This window comes from Mercenaria mercenaria, chromosome 18 (assembly GCF_021730395.1).
Source record: "Mercenaria mercenaria strain notata chromosome 18, MADL_Memer_1, whole genome shotgun sequence".
NCBI lineage: Eukaryota > Metazoa > Mollusca > Bivalvia > Venerida > Veneridae > Mercenaria > Mercenaria mercenaria.
The window spans coordinates 26362902-26381432 of record NC_069378.1 but is presented as its reverse complement, the minus strand read 5'-3'; the positions used below and the strand labels follow the sequence as shown (position 1 = coordinate 26381432).

At 36.9% G+C, this 18531-nt stretch overlaps 1 protein-coding gene across 2 annotated transcripts in view; it reads left to right on the top strand.

Moving 5' to 3' along the window:
• LOC123538056 (alpha-catulin-like) overlaps positions 1-18531 on the top strand; it is a 55969-nt gene that overhangs the window by 29327 nt on the left and 8111 nt on the right. Inside the window, exons 6-13 of one of the 2 annotated variants that reach the window (XM_053529521.1) lie at positions 24-245; positions 3451-3654; positions 6950-7033; positions 7533-7691; positions 8515-8607; positions 10968-11153; positions 12534-12554; positions 17888-17938. In XM_053529521.1, coding sequence (XP_053385496.1) covers positions 24-245; positions 3451-3654; positions 6950-7033; positions 7533-7691; positions 8515-8607; positions 10968-11153; positions 12534-12554; positions 17888-17938 — 1020 coding nt within the window. The remainder of the gene's footprint in view (positions 1-23; positions 246-3450; positions 3655-6949; positions 7034-7532; positions 7692-8514; positions 8608-10967; positions 11154-12533; positions 12555-17887; positions 17939-18531) is intronic. The other variant, XM_053529522.1, reaches the window with a different exon arrangement.

Genomic DNA, 18531 nt, shown 5'->3' with positions numbered 1-18531 from the left:
GGCTTTACCCTGTGATCTTTCAGACCTGCCTCAGACATCCTGAATGTTACTCAGCCAGACAGAATCGTCATGGACTATTTGTTCAGATGCGTCAAGCTCTGCACCTCATACAAAATGTTGCCACGGATACCGGATACCATTCTGTGACCAATGGCAGTGTATCACCTTCAGTAGCGAATGGTGATTCAGGAATTGTGTTAGGCGGGTCCGGACAAAGTGCAAATAAAGCTATAAAAGATTTCGAGGTTGGTTTATTTTGATAAATTCAGATACTGTGACATCATGTTATTCAGGAGATGGGGGGATTAATTTTTTTGGCTTTCCTGGTTGCCTTAACCCATGAAATTAAGTCCTCTTTGGAGATTAAAAGTCCCATAAATTGTTGACTCCAGGAACTCATGTCCCTGAGAAATTGTGGTTTTAACGGAAGCAAACTTTTATACCATGATTCTATAGTAAAACTGTGAACTGTATACTGTTACATTGATTGTGAAATGAAGCATTATCTGCAAAGTGTGAGTCCTTTTGTTACTGTTTTTGCAAGGCTATGAAATCTCTGTGGATCTGCAGATTTCTGCGTTTTTAGCCCACCATCATTAGATGGTGGGCTATTCAAATCACTCTGCGTCCGTGGTCTGTCGTCCTTCCGTCCGTCCTTCCGTCCGTTAACAATTTCTCGTTATTGCATCTCCTCAGAAACTACCAGGGGGATTTTGACCAAAGTATGATGTATTGGTACCCTAGTTGTGTCCCCTTGAAAATCAGACTGGTTCAACAATTTTTTAGTGAGTTATGGCCCTTTGTTTATTTCTATAATTTACATAGGGAAAAACTTTGAAAATCTTCTTGTCCAAAACCACAGAGCCTAGGGCTTTGATATTTGGTATGAAGCATTATCTAGTGGTCCTCTACCAAGATGATTCAAATTATTTCCCTGGGGTCTAATATGGCCACGCCCCGGGGGTCACATGGTTTATATAGACTTATATAGGGAAAAACTTTGAAAAATCTCTGGTTCAAAACCACAGGGCCTAGGGCTTTGAAATTTTGTAGGTGACATCATCTAGTGGTCTTCTACTAAGATTGTTCAAATTATCCACCTAGGGTCCAATATGGCCCCGCCCCGGGGGTCTTATGGTTTATATAGACTTATATAGGGAAAAACTTTGAAAAATCTCATGTTCAAAACCACAGGGCCTAGGGCTTTGATATTTTGTATGTGACATCATCTAGTGGTCTTCTACTAAGATTGTTCAAATTATCCACCTAGGGTCCAATATGGCCCTGCCCCGGGGGTCACATGGTTTACATAGACTTATATAGGGAAAAGCTTTCAAAATCTTCTTGTCAATAACCTACAACATTCAAATTTGGACCACATGTATGGTTTTGAGTGGCAAGATGAACCTTGACATGAGTTGACCTTGATTTTGACCTAGTGACCTACTTTTACATTTCTGTAGCTACGGCCTTCAAATTTGGACCACATGCATAGTTTTGTGCACTGAAAAAAACTGACCTTGACACTGACCTAGTGACCTACTTTCACATTTTTGAAGGTACAGGCTTCAAATTTGGACCACATGTATAGTTTCGTGTTCCGAAATGAAATTTGACCTAGTGACCTACTTTCACATTTCTCAAGCTACAGCCTTCAATTTGGACCACATGCATAGTTTTGTGTACCGAAACAAACTTTGACCTTTACATTGACCTAGTGACCTACTTTCACATTTTTGAAGGTACAGGCTTCAAATTTGGACCAAATGCATAGTTCTGTGTTCCGAAATAAAATTTGACCTTGAGTTTGGTCTAGTGACCTACTTTCACATTTCTCGAGCTACAGCCTTCAAATTTGGACCACTTGCATAGTTTTGTGTACCGAAATGAACTTTGACCTTAAGATTGACCTAGTGACGTACTTTCACATTTCTGTAGCTACAGGCTTCAAATTTAGACCACATGCATAGGATTGTGTACCGAAACAAACTTTGACCTTGACATTGATCTAGTGACCTACTTTCACATTTTTGAAGGTACAGGCTTTAAATTTGGACCACATGCATAGATTTGTGTTCTGAAGTGTAATTTGACCTTGATTTTGACCTAGTGACCTACTTTCACATTTCTCAAGCTACAGCCTTCAAATTTGGACCACTTGCATAGTTTTATGTACCGAAATAAACTTTGCCCTTAAGATTGACCTAGTGACCTACTTTCAAATTTCTCAAACTACAGCCTTCAAACTTCATGCACATGCATAGTTTCGTGTACAAAGAACTTTGTCCTTGAAATTGATCTACAGTGTTGTGTATGAAAATGAAATTTGACCTTGAGCTAGTCAATAAGTCTTGAAATTTGGAACACTCAAAAATGGCACATTGGTGGGCGCCAAGATCGCGCTGTGATCTCTTGTTCTGATATTTTTTTATTCTTTTTTTTATCAGGAAAATATTAATTCATTCTTGATGATTCTAACACTTTAATACACCAGCAAATCTAAATGAGGCAATCATGTTATGGATGTCCTTTCTATACATGTAGGACTAATGGCTTAATTGAAAAAATCTTTGAATACTTGGTTAACTTTGGCCTAAACTCTTAAATAATTCATTGCAGAAAAAAATAGAATATATGAGGAGACTTTATTTTCAAAACACATAATACATGTATGTTTCAAACATCTTTGATATATGGTAGAAACAATACTGGGGAATTTTAACAGTCTTTGGAAGACTGACATGATGTCAGTTAAAGAATTTGCATTCAATGATCAATCTGTCAGAAGAGGAAGTTCGTATTTCATTTTTGAACTGTGAAGAGTATTTTTAGGTAAGGAATAACATCACTTTTGAACTATACCGAGTCGTAAGACCGACAAACATATTGAATTTTTCACAATTGATCTGCTGAATTATAATGGAACTTTATGGTGAATGCAAAACATTAGGATTTACAGATAATCTCATTGTCACATATAAAAAGACAGTACAGAAGTTAGCTTTAACAATATACTATGAGGAATTGATTTTATTTCATTGAAAATCTTCGTTCTGATGTACATTAGCCTGTAACTTCATTGAAAAGTAGATTCTGTACTGATTCTACCTTTAGTTGCCATTTTGGTACAGCACATAATATTACATCTGCATAAAGATAGCTACAGAGGATAAAACCCGGTATGCAGAACAGAATGTACGAAAATGGCTGACTTATGATTTTTATCAGTTTTGAAGTAGCCCTTTTTGGATTGTGAAATAGCCGTTGCATTAGTGAAGTGGCTGTATATCTGCTTCTGTAATTTGGTTAAAGCAATCTATGTTCAACTTGATGGTTTGCAGAGTATCCAGTCAATATACTGTATTATGAACCAGGTTCTACCACAATAACCGAACAGGGAAATAAGCAAATGAGGTGTAACAATGAAAGAAAATTATTTTCAAATTTCAGGATCAGGTGGAGATGGTCCGAGTCACTCATATAAATAACTACTTTGCTGATAAACTTCGTAGTGCCTTGGATGTTGTCATAGAAACCACGCAAGATTTTACCGACTCTGCCTATACGTCACATGATCATCGGGAGAAAGTTATGGAAGTTACGGAATATTTACAGCAGGCTGTACATGTTCTAATAAAAACGGGAGTCTTACAGGTCTGTTATATATAGTTGTAGGTTACTATATTTGTATTGAGAAATATACACTAGTTCTGCTGCTGGGACATTGCACAACTTGCACACAAAAAACATTGTTATATAGATTTTGGTGACTTAGGATTTTTCTCAAGACAGTTTTCTGAGAATATTTTCCCAATTCCACTGCTGTTGGTGGCATTCCCAGACTACTGAAAATAGGCTTACAATATTGTTTTCTTGGTGCATTGTGCCCATTCATAAGACACAAATCAAAATACCATTGGGTTAAGTTTTAGTGGCATAAAACTGTGATTGATAGACCAGCCACATCAAAGTACACACTGTCCCTGGGTAATGTCTGGTAGAAGGTACATAAGTCATAGGACTATCGCAAGCATGTAAATAATCGTCGCTTACTGTTAAAAAAAAAAATGATTGAAATGATTAACCTTCTTCTTCTTATCGTTCGCGACTACACTGTCAGACCAGTAGCCTCGATGAAACTTGTGGTTTGCCGCAGATCCTCAATGCCTCCATACAATTTCTGGTGGATTGAGGTATTTATCGGCCAAGTCGATTAACCGTTAAGTAAAGTGATAGCCACGTGAGTTGATTAAACTCTGGTCATATTAGGTTTATCGTGCTTTCCATATTTTGATTAACCCACTTCTGATCGAAAAAATAGTCGGTGTAATTTTTCTTGTCATTTACAGTCCTGATGAAAACGTTACAGTCTGAAACAGTATCCAGAAATTTATTGAAAGTGTAGTTAATCTAAGATACAGAATACAGCGGCGTTAGTATCGTACTTCAGAATTTTCATGAAAAACTAATTTATGCTACATTAACCACGACATCATGTTACGGTCAATTTGTCTTGCCGAATTTCTGAACTACTGCTCGAAGGTGCCTATGTTGATTGTTTACATCCGGGTATTTTTGAGGTACTGGAAATTCTGCGAAGAAAAGTCTACTTTCAATTTCACTTTCTTTAAATAGGTTTTGGTACTCCAAAGAAAATAAGGGATTACAAAGTAACAAAATGGAATTTAAATAAAATATTGCTATTTGCATAGTCTGAAACCATAAAGAAAATATAGACAAATGATAATATTTCTTGCGATTCTATGGAAAGTAGCTTTAACCATGTTTTAAATTAAGGTGACAAAATGTAGGCATTTTAGTAATGTACATGATAATGATATTAAAATTATAAAAGTTTCCATTTTCAAAACTTTCAGTGATACATTGAATATTTTTATGTTTTGTTAGCTCACCTGTCACGAAGTGACAAGGTGAGCTTTTGTGATCGCACAGCGTCCGTCGTCCGTCCGTGCGTAAACTTTTCCTTGTGACATCTCTAGAGGTCACAGTTTTCATGGGATCTTTATGAAAAAGGGTCAGAATGTTCATCTTGGTAAATTCTAGGTAAAGTTCGAAACTGGGTCACGTGCCATCAAAAACTAGGTCAGTAGGTCTAAAAATAGAAAAACCTTGTGACCTCTCTAGAGGCCATATATTTCACAAGATCTTCATGAAAATTCGTCAGAACGTTCACCTTGATGATATCTAGGTCAAGTTCGAAACTGGGTCACGTGCGGTCAAAAACTAGGTCAGTAGGTCAAATAATAGAAAAACCTTGTGACATCTCTAGAGGCCATATTTTTCATGGGATCTGTATGAAATTTGGTCTGAATATTCATCTTGATGATATCTAGGACAAGTTCGAAACTGGGTCACGTGCGGTCAAAAACTAGGTCAGTAGGTCTAAAAATAGAAAAACCTTGTGACCTCTCTAAAGGCCATATATTTCATGAGATCTTCATGCAAATTGGTCAGAATGTTCACATTGATGATATCTAGGTCAGTTTCGAAAGTGGGTCACGTGCCTTCAAAAACTAGGTCATTAGGTCAAATAATAGAAAAGCCTTGTGACCTCTCTAGAGGCCATATTTTTCATGGGATCTGTATGAAAGTTGGTCTGAATGTTCATCTTGATGATATCTAGGTCAAGTTCGAAAATGGGTCACGTGCCTTCAAAAACTAGGTCAGTAGGTCAAATAATAGAGAAACCTTGTGACCTCTCTAAAGGCCGTATTTTTCAAGGGATCTGTATGAAAGTTGGTCTGAATGTTCATCTTGGTGATATCTAGGTCAGGTTCGAAACAGGGTCATGTGTGGTCAAAAACTAGATCAGTAGGTCTAAAAATAGAAAAACCTTGTGACCTCTCTAGAGGCCATACTTGTGAATGGATCTCCATAAAAATTGGTCAGAATGTTCATCTTGATGATATCTAGGTCAGGTTCGAAAGTGGGTCACGTGCCGTCAAAAAGTAGGTCAGTAGGTCAAATAATGAAAAAACGTTGTGACCTCTTTAGAGGCCATATTTTTAATGGGATCTGTATGAAAGTTGGTCTGAATGTTTATCTTGATGATATATAGGTCAAGTTTGAAACTGGGTGAACTGCGATCAAAAACTAGGTCAGTAGGTCTTGAAATAGAAAAACCTTGTGACCTCTCTAGAGGCCATACCCTTGAATGGATCTTCATGAAAGTTGGTCAGAATGTTCACCTTGATGATATCTAGGTCAAGTTTGAAACTGGGTCACGTGCCTTAAAAAACTAGGTCAGTAGGTCAAATAATAAAAAAATCTTGTGACCTCTCTAGAGGCCATACTTTTCATGGGATCTGTATGAAAGTTGGTCTGAATGTTCATCTTGATGATATCTAGGTCATGTTTGAAACTGGGTCAACTGCGGTCAAAAGCTAGGTCAGTAGGTCTAAAATTAGAAAAATCTTTTGACCTCTCTAGAGGCCATATTTTTCAATGGATCTTCATGAAAATTGATCTGAATGTTCACCTTGATGATATCTAGGTTAGTTTCGAAACTGGGTCACGTGCGGTCAAAAACTAGGCCAGTAGGTATAAAAATAGAAAAACCTTGTGAACTCTCTAGAGGCCATATTTTTCATGAGATCTTCATGAAAATTAGTGAGAATGTTCACCTTGATGATATATAGTTAAAGTTCAAAACAGGGTCACATACCTTTGAAAACTAGGTCAATAGGTCAAATAATAGAAAAACCTTGTGACCTCTCTAGAGACCATATTTTTCAATGGATCTTCATGAAAATTGGTCAGAATTTTTTTTTTGATAATATCTAGATCAAGTTCAAAACTGGGTCACATGAGCTCAAAAACTAGGTCACTATGTCGAATAATAGAAAAAGCGACGTCATACTCAAAACTGGGTCATGTGGGAAGAGGTGAGTGATTCAGGACCATCATGGTCCTCTTGTTTATTTTACAGATGCATAAAGATTCAATAGCCACACAGGAGCTTGAAACTTGTATCCTGAAAACTTTAGAAGTATCCAAGTCCCTGAAGAAACAGGTACTTCTGTTATTTACATTCATTTTAATACATCTGGTTTGATTTTCCTATTTTGAATTTTACATGTATTGGCTGTGTGGGTTGTTTTCGACAGCCATGTTATACATATGGCAATTTTTGTGACCTGGGGTCTATACAGTACCTGTACTAGGAATCAATGCATTGCCTGGACCTGGGCTTTGTACAGTGCTTGGACCTGAGAATTATATACAATGTCTGGACGGAATCTATACAGTGCCTGGATTTGGAATCTTGATCAGGAATGTATACAGTACCATGACTTTAAATTAATACATTTGAGCGCGGATAGCTAAATACATATATAAGAAATTTTCCAATTAGGAGTTGGCACATTTAAGTTCTTGATGAAGCATTATCTTATGTCCTCAAAGGCTGTTTGTCCTTCACCTCTGATTCATGTGAAGAAGTTGTCAGAGAACGGTAAGGAAGCCAGGAACACTGGTTATCTCCATTCCATCTATCTTTTGTAATGTTGCAGCTGCAAGAGACGGCAATGGATCAGGCATCTGAGTTGTTTAAATGTAACGAAGATCATGTTCTGCTGAGAAATCTACAAACTGCTGGTATTGCCGGGGAGGTGGGATCTGTTGATGAACTTTCTGTCAAGTTTGAGGAGCATATAGATCAGCTTGAAGAGGTTTGAATTAATTATTAGCAGTTCACTGATAAACGTCCTAATATTTGTCCAATGATGTAAAGGAAGTTTTGTTTTCCAGTACACAGAGTAAACTTGTTTTATTAAGCCTTTAGTTATAACTGAAATTTATTAAATACATTAAATTTATTAAATGGACTCCATATTTAGGGAGCTAAAAGTAAAACAAAACTATGTAAACAACTGTTTTCTTGAACCACGTTATGGATTTTATTCAAACATGAGCAGTAGCCCTCTCTTCTTTGTTCTAATGGTTCTGATTGGTTCCTTTAAAGGACAGTCATAGTTGAAGATAAACCTTTAACCCTTACCGTGCCTAATTTCTGTAATGAACTTGTCCATCTTCCAATTTGGAAACTGTTAACAGGGGTGCTTAATAAAAAGATACTGGCTGAATAGCAAACAGTGCAGCTCATGATCAGACTGCATGGATGTGCAGACTGATCATGATCTGCACTGGTCGCAAAGTCAGAACCAACGGTGTCTAGTATGGTAAGGGTTATAAAACTTTTCCTCATGAACCAGTTGATAGATCTTCTCCAAACTTGGCATATATTTGATGTCAAAAGGTCACGGTTAGGCAAGTTTCTGTATGGCTGTTATATGCCTCTTGTTATTTTGAAAAATGATTCTGAAATATTTAAGGTATAAATCATACCCATTGTTCATAGTAACATATATGCATTCTCTATAGATGTATAAACTGATTACCCAGTCATATTTTACACATATATATATATTTTCTATTTAAAGGTGTGTAAACTGTTTACCCTGTACATATTTCACATATGTATTCTATTTATAGGTGTGTAAACTGTTCCGCCATATTGCCACTACTGAACCTCTAGTCATCACAGCTGAGCACAATGAGATTATACTGAGGTCTATGGGACCATTGGTAAGTACACATAATTTATCAGTTGATGAAACAATGAAGACCCGCCGTTACATGACTGAAATACTGTTGAAAAACGGCGTTAAACCCAAAACAAAAAAAAGAAACAATGAAGCAGTTTTGTAGTTCTCATTTATGTATGAAATGCATTAGGAATTGTAGAAGGCAAATAGCAAAGTGTGTAGAAGGCAAATGGCATTAAACAGAACAAATTTACCTTGACCTGTGTTCCTTTTAAGTTCTAACTTTATAGAAAGACAGAATTATTTGCTATGACTGTTAAAATAAAGACTGATTACAGTGCATGCTTTAAAGACCAACCACGGAACACCTGTATTCTTTTGTTTTCCATTGTATTAATTATACAAAATTTGCATAGGAAATGAGAAATACAAGTATCTAGTTACAAATTGACAGTGTCATAGTGGATGAGCTTAAAATTGTAAGCTTATTATCTATTAGCATAGCTGTATTATACATCTATCTGTATTATCAAAAAGATATTCATGAAGTTTATTTGAGGGAAAAAAGTAGGTCACTAGATTGTGATGCGGTCTTTAAATGGGCAGCATCCTGTTTACTATATGTGCTCTAAATGGGCAGCATCCTGTTTACTATATGTGCTCTAAATGGGCAGCATCCTGTTTACTATATGTGCTCTAAATGGGCAGCATCCTGTTTACTATATGTGCTCTAAATGGGCAGCATCCTGTTTACTATATGTGCTCTAAATGGGCAGCATCCTGTTTACTATATGTGCTCTAAATGGGCAGCATCCTGTTTACTATATGTGCTCTAAATGGGCAGCATCCTGTTTACTATATGTGCTCTAAATGGGCAGCTCCTTGTTTACTATATGTGCTCTAAATGGGCAGCATCCTGTTTACTATATGTGCTCTAAATGGGCAGCTCCTTGTTTACTATATGTGCTCTAAATGGGCAGCATCCTGTTTACTATATGTGCTCTAAATGGGCAGCTCCTTGTTTACTATATGTGCTCTAAATGGGCATCATCCTGTTTACTATATGTGCTCTAAATGGGCAGCTCCTTGTTTACATATGTGCTCTAAATGGGCAGCATCCTGTTTACTATATGTGCTCTAAATGGGCAGCATCCTGTTTACTATATGTGCTCTAAATGGGCAGCATCCTGTTTACTATATGTGCTCTAAATGGGCAGCATCCTGTTTACTATATGTGCTCTAAATGGGCAGCATCCTGTTTACTATATGTGCTCTAAATGGGCAGCATCCTGTTTACTATATGTGCTCTAAATGGGCAGCTCCTTGTTTACTATATGTGCTCTAAATGGGCAGCATCCTGTTTACTATATGTGCTCTAAATGGGCAGCTCCTTGTTTACTATATGTGCTCTAAATGGGCAGCATCCTGTTTACTATATTTGCTCTAAATGGGCAGCTCCTTGTTTACTATATGTGCTCTAAATGGGCAGCATCCTGTTTACTATATGTGCTCTAAATGGGCAGCTCCTTGTTTACATATGTGCTCTAAATGGGCAGCATCCTGTTTACTATATGTGCTCTAAATGGGCAGCATCCTGTTTACTATATGTGCTCTAAATGGACAGCATCCTGTTAACTTTATGTGCTTAGCATATGGGCAGCATCCTGTTGATTGTATGTGCTCTACATGGGCAGCATCCTGTTTACTATATGTGCTCTGCATGGGCAGCATCCTGTTAACTGTATGTGCTTAGCATATTGGCAGCATCCTGTTAACTGTATGTGCTTAGCATATGGGCAGCGTCCTGTTGACTGTATATGCTCTACATGGGCAGCATCCTGTTAACTGTATGTGCTTAGCATATGGGCAGCATCCTGTTAACTGTATGTGCTTAGCATATGGGCAGCATCCTTTTGACTGTATACATGTGCTTAACATTGGCAACATCCTGTTGACTGTATGTGCTAAAATTGGCTGCATCCTTTTGAATGGAATGTATGTGTTTAACTTGGGCAGCATCCTGTAGACTGTATGTGCTTAAAATGGGCAGCATCCTTTTGACTGTGCTCTACATGGGCAACATCCTGTTGACAGTATGTGATTAACATTGGCAGCATCCTGTTGACTGTGCTCTACATGGGCAACATCTTGTTGACTTTATGTGCTTAACATGGGAAGCATCCTGTTGACTGTTCATGCTTAAAATGGGCAGTATCCTTTTGACTAATGTGCTTAACATGGGCAGCATCCAGTTGACTGTATAAGCTTTACTTTGGCAACAGAGAGGTATAATTATGCTCTTTGAGATGTTTGTCTTTGCAGAGGGGTATGTGCTCTTGAGGGAGGACCTCTGACTATGTTGGGTATCATCAACAGAGGTTATACTGTTTATATTTACAGATACTACATGCGGCAAGAACTCTAGCCCAGTACCCAGCCAGTAAGATAGCCAAGGAGAACCTGGATCTGTTTGCTGATGCCTGGGAGTCACAGATCAATGATTTATCTATTCTTGTGAAAGAAGTCAATGATTTCTGTCAAGGCAAAACTGACAGACTTGTGTACATGTCTCTACCAAGACCAGGGGTAAGTTGCTGTAAAATCAGATACATTCATTAGGCTGAAAGATCGTAATGCTTATATTTGGGATTGGTTCATAATTCTGAATATTCACAATACGTGGCCAAATTTGTTGGAAAGATAGATCTATTTTTGCTAAATAGTAGCACTTTTGCTAGTATTCATTCAGCTAGAAAATAAAGTGAAAATAACCCATTCGTGAATATGTACAGTTTAAAGAATAAGTGAAAATATACCCCTCGTGAATACCTATGGCTAGAGTATATCGTGAAAATATACCCTTCATGTATACATATGGCTAGAGAATATAGTGAAAATATACCCCTCGTGAATACTTACGGCTAGACTATATAGTGAAAATATACCCCTCATGTATACGTATGGCTAGAGAATATTATAGTGATAATATACCCCTTGTGGATAGGCATCTTTAGAGAATATAGCGAAAATATACTCTTGAGTATGTACAGCTAGAGTATATATAGCAGAAATAAACCCCTCTCATTAATTCTGATTTTTAGTATCAAAAGAAGAACTGATTTCTTTTAAAGGTGAAGAAACCAGTTCTGCTTCAGTCAACTATGAAATTATACAGTGAAATGAAAAATGATCATTTAAGAATGCTATGTAGTTTTGCAGAAAAACAGGTTGATTTTCTAAGTGAGGATGGATGATCACTGCTCTGCTTTATACGAAATTCTGGTAATTTTAGTTAGCTATTTGTTGCAGATTTAGTTTAAACTTACTGATCTTAGCTTGACTATGATGAAAGGTATCGGCTTATTTGAATCACTTATGAGTCCGCTCCCTGGAAAAACTAGTGCTGGATTCATATGAGAAGGTCTTGACCCCAGTGGGGCCAGAGTCGATGACCTTCGGGTTGAGTATCCGACACCTTAGTCTTATAAATTAGAGAACCACTCCTTGCTGATTTCTACCTTAGGTACTGTTTAAAAGAGCTGTTGCATTTCTAAGTGAATTTGAGACTTGGTATCAGGAGGAACAGATGAATTGTGTTGTAATCAGGGTGGTTGAGAGTTTACTTAGAAAAAAATTAATGTATTTTCTACAAATGTTTTTGACGTATTAAATTTGCTGGCTTTCATACAAGTTTATTTCTCTATATTTCACTTTAAATTTAAAGATTTTTCAAGGTACATGAGTTTCAGAAATCCCTTTTTATGATTATTTAAATTTGTACAGATTTTATACCTTGCAGTTTTGCTGTGTTTAATGAAGGGGTTAGAGTTTTAGCTAAGTCCGTGTAATTGAAACCATTACAGGTCTTCATAGAAAACAAAATATACAAAAGCATGATACAATGGATAGTAAATGAATATAAAATAAAGTGTGGAGAAATAACAAATTTTTATTTTAAACTTAAAGGCCTCACAACCTGTAGCGAACGTAAGTAAATTATACTCAACATAAATCTAGAACTCTGTTTCTTGTTCTTCCATTTTGATGCTAATTGATGAATGTTTTTGTAATTAATACGGTTTGTGAAAGTATAATGCTGTGGTCATGTTATAAAAGGGATATTCATTGAATTTACTTTTAGTATATAAAGTCTTAGGAATTTCTTTTCATTTTTTAGCTCACCTGAACTTCATTCAGGATGAACTATTAGTATAGGTGGATGGTCCAGCATCCATTATCTGTCATCCTGAGTCAACACAGTTTGGTCCATAGCATCCTTGTATATCCCTCTCTTAGTTTGTTTAAATGGTTCATTTGGCCCCTTCATGGGGCTGCAAAGAATGAAAATTGGAAAACCCCTCATCTTACTTCTTCTCATGAACCACTTGATGGATCTTCACCAAACTTGGTCTGTAGCATCCTTGTATGGGTCTCTCAGGTTTATTCAATGGTTCTACTACCTTGACAAAAACTTTTAAATGATTTTTTTCTAATGAAGTGCTTGGATATTCACCGAACTTGTTCTGTATAAGCCTCATAAAAAATTGTTTGAATGGTTTAAAATTTGCATTTTGGGGTCATCACAGCAAAAGGTAGAAAAAAAAAAAACTTCTTGCTTAATAAATGTTCACCAAACTTGGTCAGAAGCAGTGTCAAAAAGTCAAAATTCTCCACAGGTGAGTGACTTAGACCCAAATGGGCCTATTCTTCCTTGATGTAATTATTTAAAATGGTATTTTCCAATTTAAGACAGAAAATAGTTCAAATAAGTACTTGTTTCTGTATTGAAGTCTGTCCCAGAGGCATGTTTCATTTAACATGTGTTTTATCTGTTTCTTTAACTTAATGAGGGCTTTTAGGATCAAGCAGTAAAAGATGCTGACTTGGACAAGTTCATTATAGAAATTTAGCAGGATAAGGGTTAAATCATGTCAAACCTGTATTAAGCAGCCAACCAAGGGAGTAACACAATCTGGCTGCTTGAGACAGGCGACTGCTTGAGACAGGTGGCTGCTTGAGACAGGTGACTGCTTGAGACAGGTGGCTGCTTGAGACAGGTGGCTGCTTGAGACAGGTGACTGCTTAAGGCAGGTGGCTTGTTAAGATAAGCTGAACAGAGAACAGAAGGCCAGTTTTGATGGTTGGCTGACTTGATCCTTAAGGCATATGGCTGTTTAATACAGGTGACGGTTAAGGCAGGTTCAGCTATATGTCACCAGTCTCAGCAAGCAAGCAAATTTTAACTAACTTGTATCAAAGCTTAGGGTTTTTGTGCGGTAAGGTGCTACATACAGGAGACTTTGGGCAATTAATAAGGTGCAACACAAAAACAACATTAATTAGCATTGATAAGGAAGTAGGCGTCTTTGTCCAAATTTTCACAGTTTTCTTGTCTCTATTTTCTGTTTAAATATTTTGTCTACTTTTTTTGTGATTGTCCAAGTACATATTCATCATACATATATGTATAGAACTGTTAATTTATTTCAAGATGGTAATTTGAACTGTTATGCATTGCAAGTTTTTTCTCATTTTTCATGTACCATTAATCTATAATCATACTGCTTGTTTCTTTTTCTTTAATGTATGATTTACAGCAGTGTAGTTTTCTAAGTTTGAAGTTTCATTTCTACCTACCTGTAGAACTTAATATGCTTGTAGTTATAGCTTTAAATTTGCTTTGAAGATGTTAATTGTATACCTTGTTAGCTTTTTTTCCCTCCATTTTTGCACTGTAGAAAAATATTTTTACTTTCAGAAAGACCAGCAATTACATGTTGTTTTAGCCATTACATGTTTTAACCAGCTGTTACATGTTTTGGTCAGCTGTTACATGTTTAAGCCAGCTATTACATCTTTTAGCCAGCTGTTTCATGTTTTTTAGCCAGCAGCTGCTGTTACTTTGTTTTAGCCAGCAGTTACATATTAAAGCCAGCTATTGCATGTTTAATTCAGCTGTTACATGTTTAAGCCAGCTATTACATGTTTTAGCCAGCTGTTACATGTTTTAGTCAGCTGTTACATGTTTAAGCAGCCCGCCCGCTTAGCTCAGTAGGTAAGAGCGTTGGTCTACGGATCGCGGGGTCTTGAGTTCAATCCTCGGGCGGGGCGTATGTTCTCCGTGACTATTTGATAAACGACATTGTGTCTGACATCATTAGTCTTCCACCTCTGATTCATGTGGGGAAGTTGGCAGTTACTTGCGGAGAACAGGTTTGTACTGGTACAGAATCCAGGAAAACTGGTTAGGATAACTGCCCGCCGTTACATAACTGAAATACTGTTGAAAAATGGCATTAAACCCAAAACAAACAAACAAATAAACATGTTTAAGCAGGTATTACATGTTTTAGCCAGCTGTTACATGTTTGAGCCAGATGTTACATGTTTTAGCTAGCTGTTACATGTTTTGTTAGCCAGCTGTTAAACATTTTAGCCAGCTGTTACATGTTTAAGCAGGTATTACATGTTTTAGCCAGCTGTCACATGTTTAAGCAGGTATTACATGTTTTAGCCAGCTGTTACATGTTTAAGCCAGCTATTACATGTTTTAGCCAGCTGTTACATAGTTTAGCTAGCTGTTACATGTTTTAGCCAGCTATTACATGTTTTAGCTAGCTGTTACATAATTTAGCCAGCTATTACATGTTTAATCTTGCTTTTACATAATTTAGCAAGCTTTTACATGTTTTAGCTCGCTGTTACATGTTTTAGCCAGCTGTTACATGTATTAGCTAGCTGTCACATATTTTAGTCAGCTGTTACATGTTTTAGCCAGCTGTTACATGTTTTAGTCAGCTGTTACATGTTTTAGCTCGCTGTTACATGTTTTAGCTAGCTGTCACATGTTTTAGCCAGCTGTCACATGTTTTAGTCAGCTGTCACATGTTTTAGTCAGCTGTTACATGTTTTAGCCAGCTGTTACATGTATTAGCTAGCTGTCACATGTTTTAGTCAGCTGTTACATGTATTGGCTGTCAAGTTTTAGCCAGCTGTGACATGTTTAAGCCAGCTGCTACGTGTTGTAGCTGTAACTTGACTTTGACCCTTTATCCATGATTATGTTAATGGTTAGAAGCAAGATATTTTGTCTTGGACACATTGTATAACAGCCTTTCACCACGCACCATTCTTATAGCCTGTCACCTTTTAACTTTAACTTGTAGACTTTTGTACACATTTTTGCTGCTGTTTATTTAACAGACTGCATGATGAGAGACACAGCATGCAAGTTATAATGCAATTAATATGTAAAGTGTAAGGTTTTATCCTATCTTCCCTTACTTCTTTTTTCATGATAAAAAGGTTGCTTCTATATATAGAATGTATATATAATGGAGAGACTCAACTCAGTGTTTCTATAAATCTTCCTGTGAGCTAATATACACTTTGAGAGAAAAGATAATTCTACTTTTGCCTTTTGATATAATGCATACAGGTCTAGGTTATAAACTTTTAACATTGTTTATAGTCAAAGCAGACAATGTGGTGGGGTGAAGTTTCATACAGTTGAATTGACAGGCTTATTAGGATAATGTATATATTTTACCTTAATACAGTTGAGCATGCTGAACATGATTTCCTTGGGACCTATTAATTAATCCCCCGCCACAAGTGGTGGGGGGTTATAGGAATGGTCTCCGTCCGTCCTTTCGTCTGTCCGTAACACTTTCGTGTCCGCTCCATATTTCCTAAACCCCTTTAAGGATTTTCATGAAACTTGGGTCAAATGATCACCTCATCAAGACGATGTGCAGAACCCATGAGTCAGCCTTGTCGGCTCAAGGTCAAGGTCACAACTCAAGGTCAAAGGTTTGAGCCTTCCATTTTGTGTCCGCTCTATATCTCCTAAACCCTTTGAAGGAATTTTATAAAACTTGGGTCAAATGATCACCTCATCAAGACGATATGTAGAACCCATGAGTCAGCTATGCTGGCTCAAGGTCAAGGTCACAACTTAGGGTGAAAGGTTTGAGCCTTCTATTTTGTGTCCGCTCTATATCTCCTAAACCCCTTGAAGGATTTTCATCAACATTGGGTCAAATGGTCACCTCATCAAGGCGATGTGCAGAACTTACGAGTCAGCCATGCCGACTCAAGGTCAAGGTCACAACTCGAGGTCAAAGGTTTTAGCCTTCCATTTCGTGTCCGCTCTCTATCTCCTAAACCCCTTGAAGGAATTTTATAAAACTTGGGTCAAGTGATCACCTCATCAAGACGTTGTGTAGAATTCATGAGCCAGCCATGTCAGTTCAAGGTCAAGGTCACAGCTAAAGGTCAAGGGTTTACGCTTTCACTATCCATAGCAGTGGCGGGGGATTTAGCTGTCTTTCAGACTGCCTTGTTTACTTCATTATATCCACATTACGTTAATACGGTACATATGAAATGAGAGTTTTAAGGTTTAAAACAGTTTAGGAATGTGAGTGTAATGTCTTAGACTGCTTGACGTACAGGTGTGTGTTGTAGAATAATAAGTTCCTGCGAGTAGATGGAATGTATATTATAGCTTGTACAGTTTAGTTAGAAAACACTTGTCATAGTTGTGTTATTGTTAGAGAAATAAAGGCTTTAACGAAGGCTGGATGGCAAGCATTTAGTTGGGCTGTGACAGCAGGTTAGAAGCTACAACTAAAATGTATTATAAATTATGTAGAACTAGAATTTTTTTATGTTAAACTAGAAATATTTTTGTAGGAAGATATTGTTAATGTTGTATCAAATACACTTTTAATGAATATAAGTACATTTTATATATTGAAGAGGGCAAACATAAAAAAGTTGGTAATTCAAAGTTCTAATTGAAATTCTAAAAAAAGATTGTCACAGCCCAATGTGTTGCAGTGTGCATTTTTGCATTAACTTCGTTTAGAAGTGCAGCAATATTTTCTGTCGCCATCATTCCTAATAATTACAATCAATTCATAAATCATTAATTCATTATTGACATAATTATTATAAAACTATATGCCAATCTTCGGTTAAAGGTGAGTCAAAATATTTATTTAAGCAAAATATTTGTTTTACTTTCATGTGTGCAAAATAGCAATAGAACCTTCTGGGAGGGGCCATCTTTAAGGTGCTCTATTTTTCAATCTAAAATTCTTAAGGAGATTGTCACCTCAGATTAAAAAGTGCTTAAGTGCTGATTAATTACTTTCAGCTCTTCACTTCTGGCACTTAGGTAACAAAATGTCTTCCTCATAAGGAACAGGACAACTATGCACAATCTCCTTTTATAACATTTTACAATATGTACAGGTTACATGTATTTTTGAATATTAAGCTCTGACTTAAATGTTCTTTATGTATGACTTCAGAAACATGGAAGCACGTCCAAAATAATGAGGCCTGGCAAGCTTGATGCAGAGGTAAGATTTTTTATAAAGATCTGATAAATACAGTGTAACACCTCAAGCTCATGCATTGATAGCTCAAGTATCAAGGCTCATTCCAGCAATCCATGAGTTCCCTGGCTGTTTTCCTTACATTACTAACACTGTTAAGAGTGAGCTTTTAGTATAGGTGGATGACCCGACATCCACTGCCCGTTATTCTGTGGAAATATTTTCACTTCAACATCTTCTCTGAAGTAATAGAATGACACCAAATTTGGTCAGTAGCATTCTGGCACAGATCTCTCAGTTTTGTTCAAATTTGTCAGCTTGCCAATGGCCACTTTTTGGAGCAGCTAGAGCTGAAATTAGAGAGATTCCTTTAAATGACTCCCACTCCGGAACCACTAGATGGATCTTCACCAAACTCGGTCTGTAGCATCTGTGTATAGTCTTCTTTCAGTTTTATTTAAATGGTTCCGCTTGGCCTCTTTTAGGGGCTGCCATGGCTAAAAACAGAAGTACCACTTGATGTATTTCCTCTATAGAGAAAATTAACCCTCATTTACTTGTCCAAACCATTTTTCTTGTTGTCCAGGTATAAATAAGTGATGTTAAAATGAACAGCA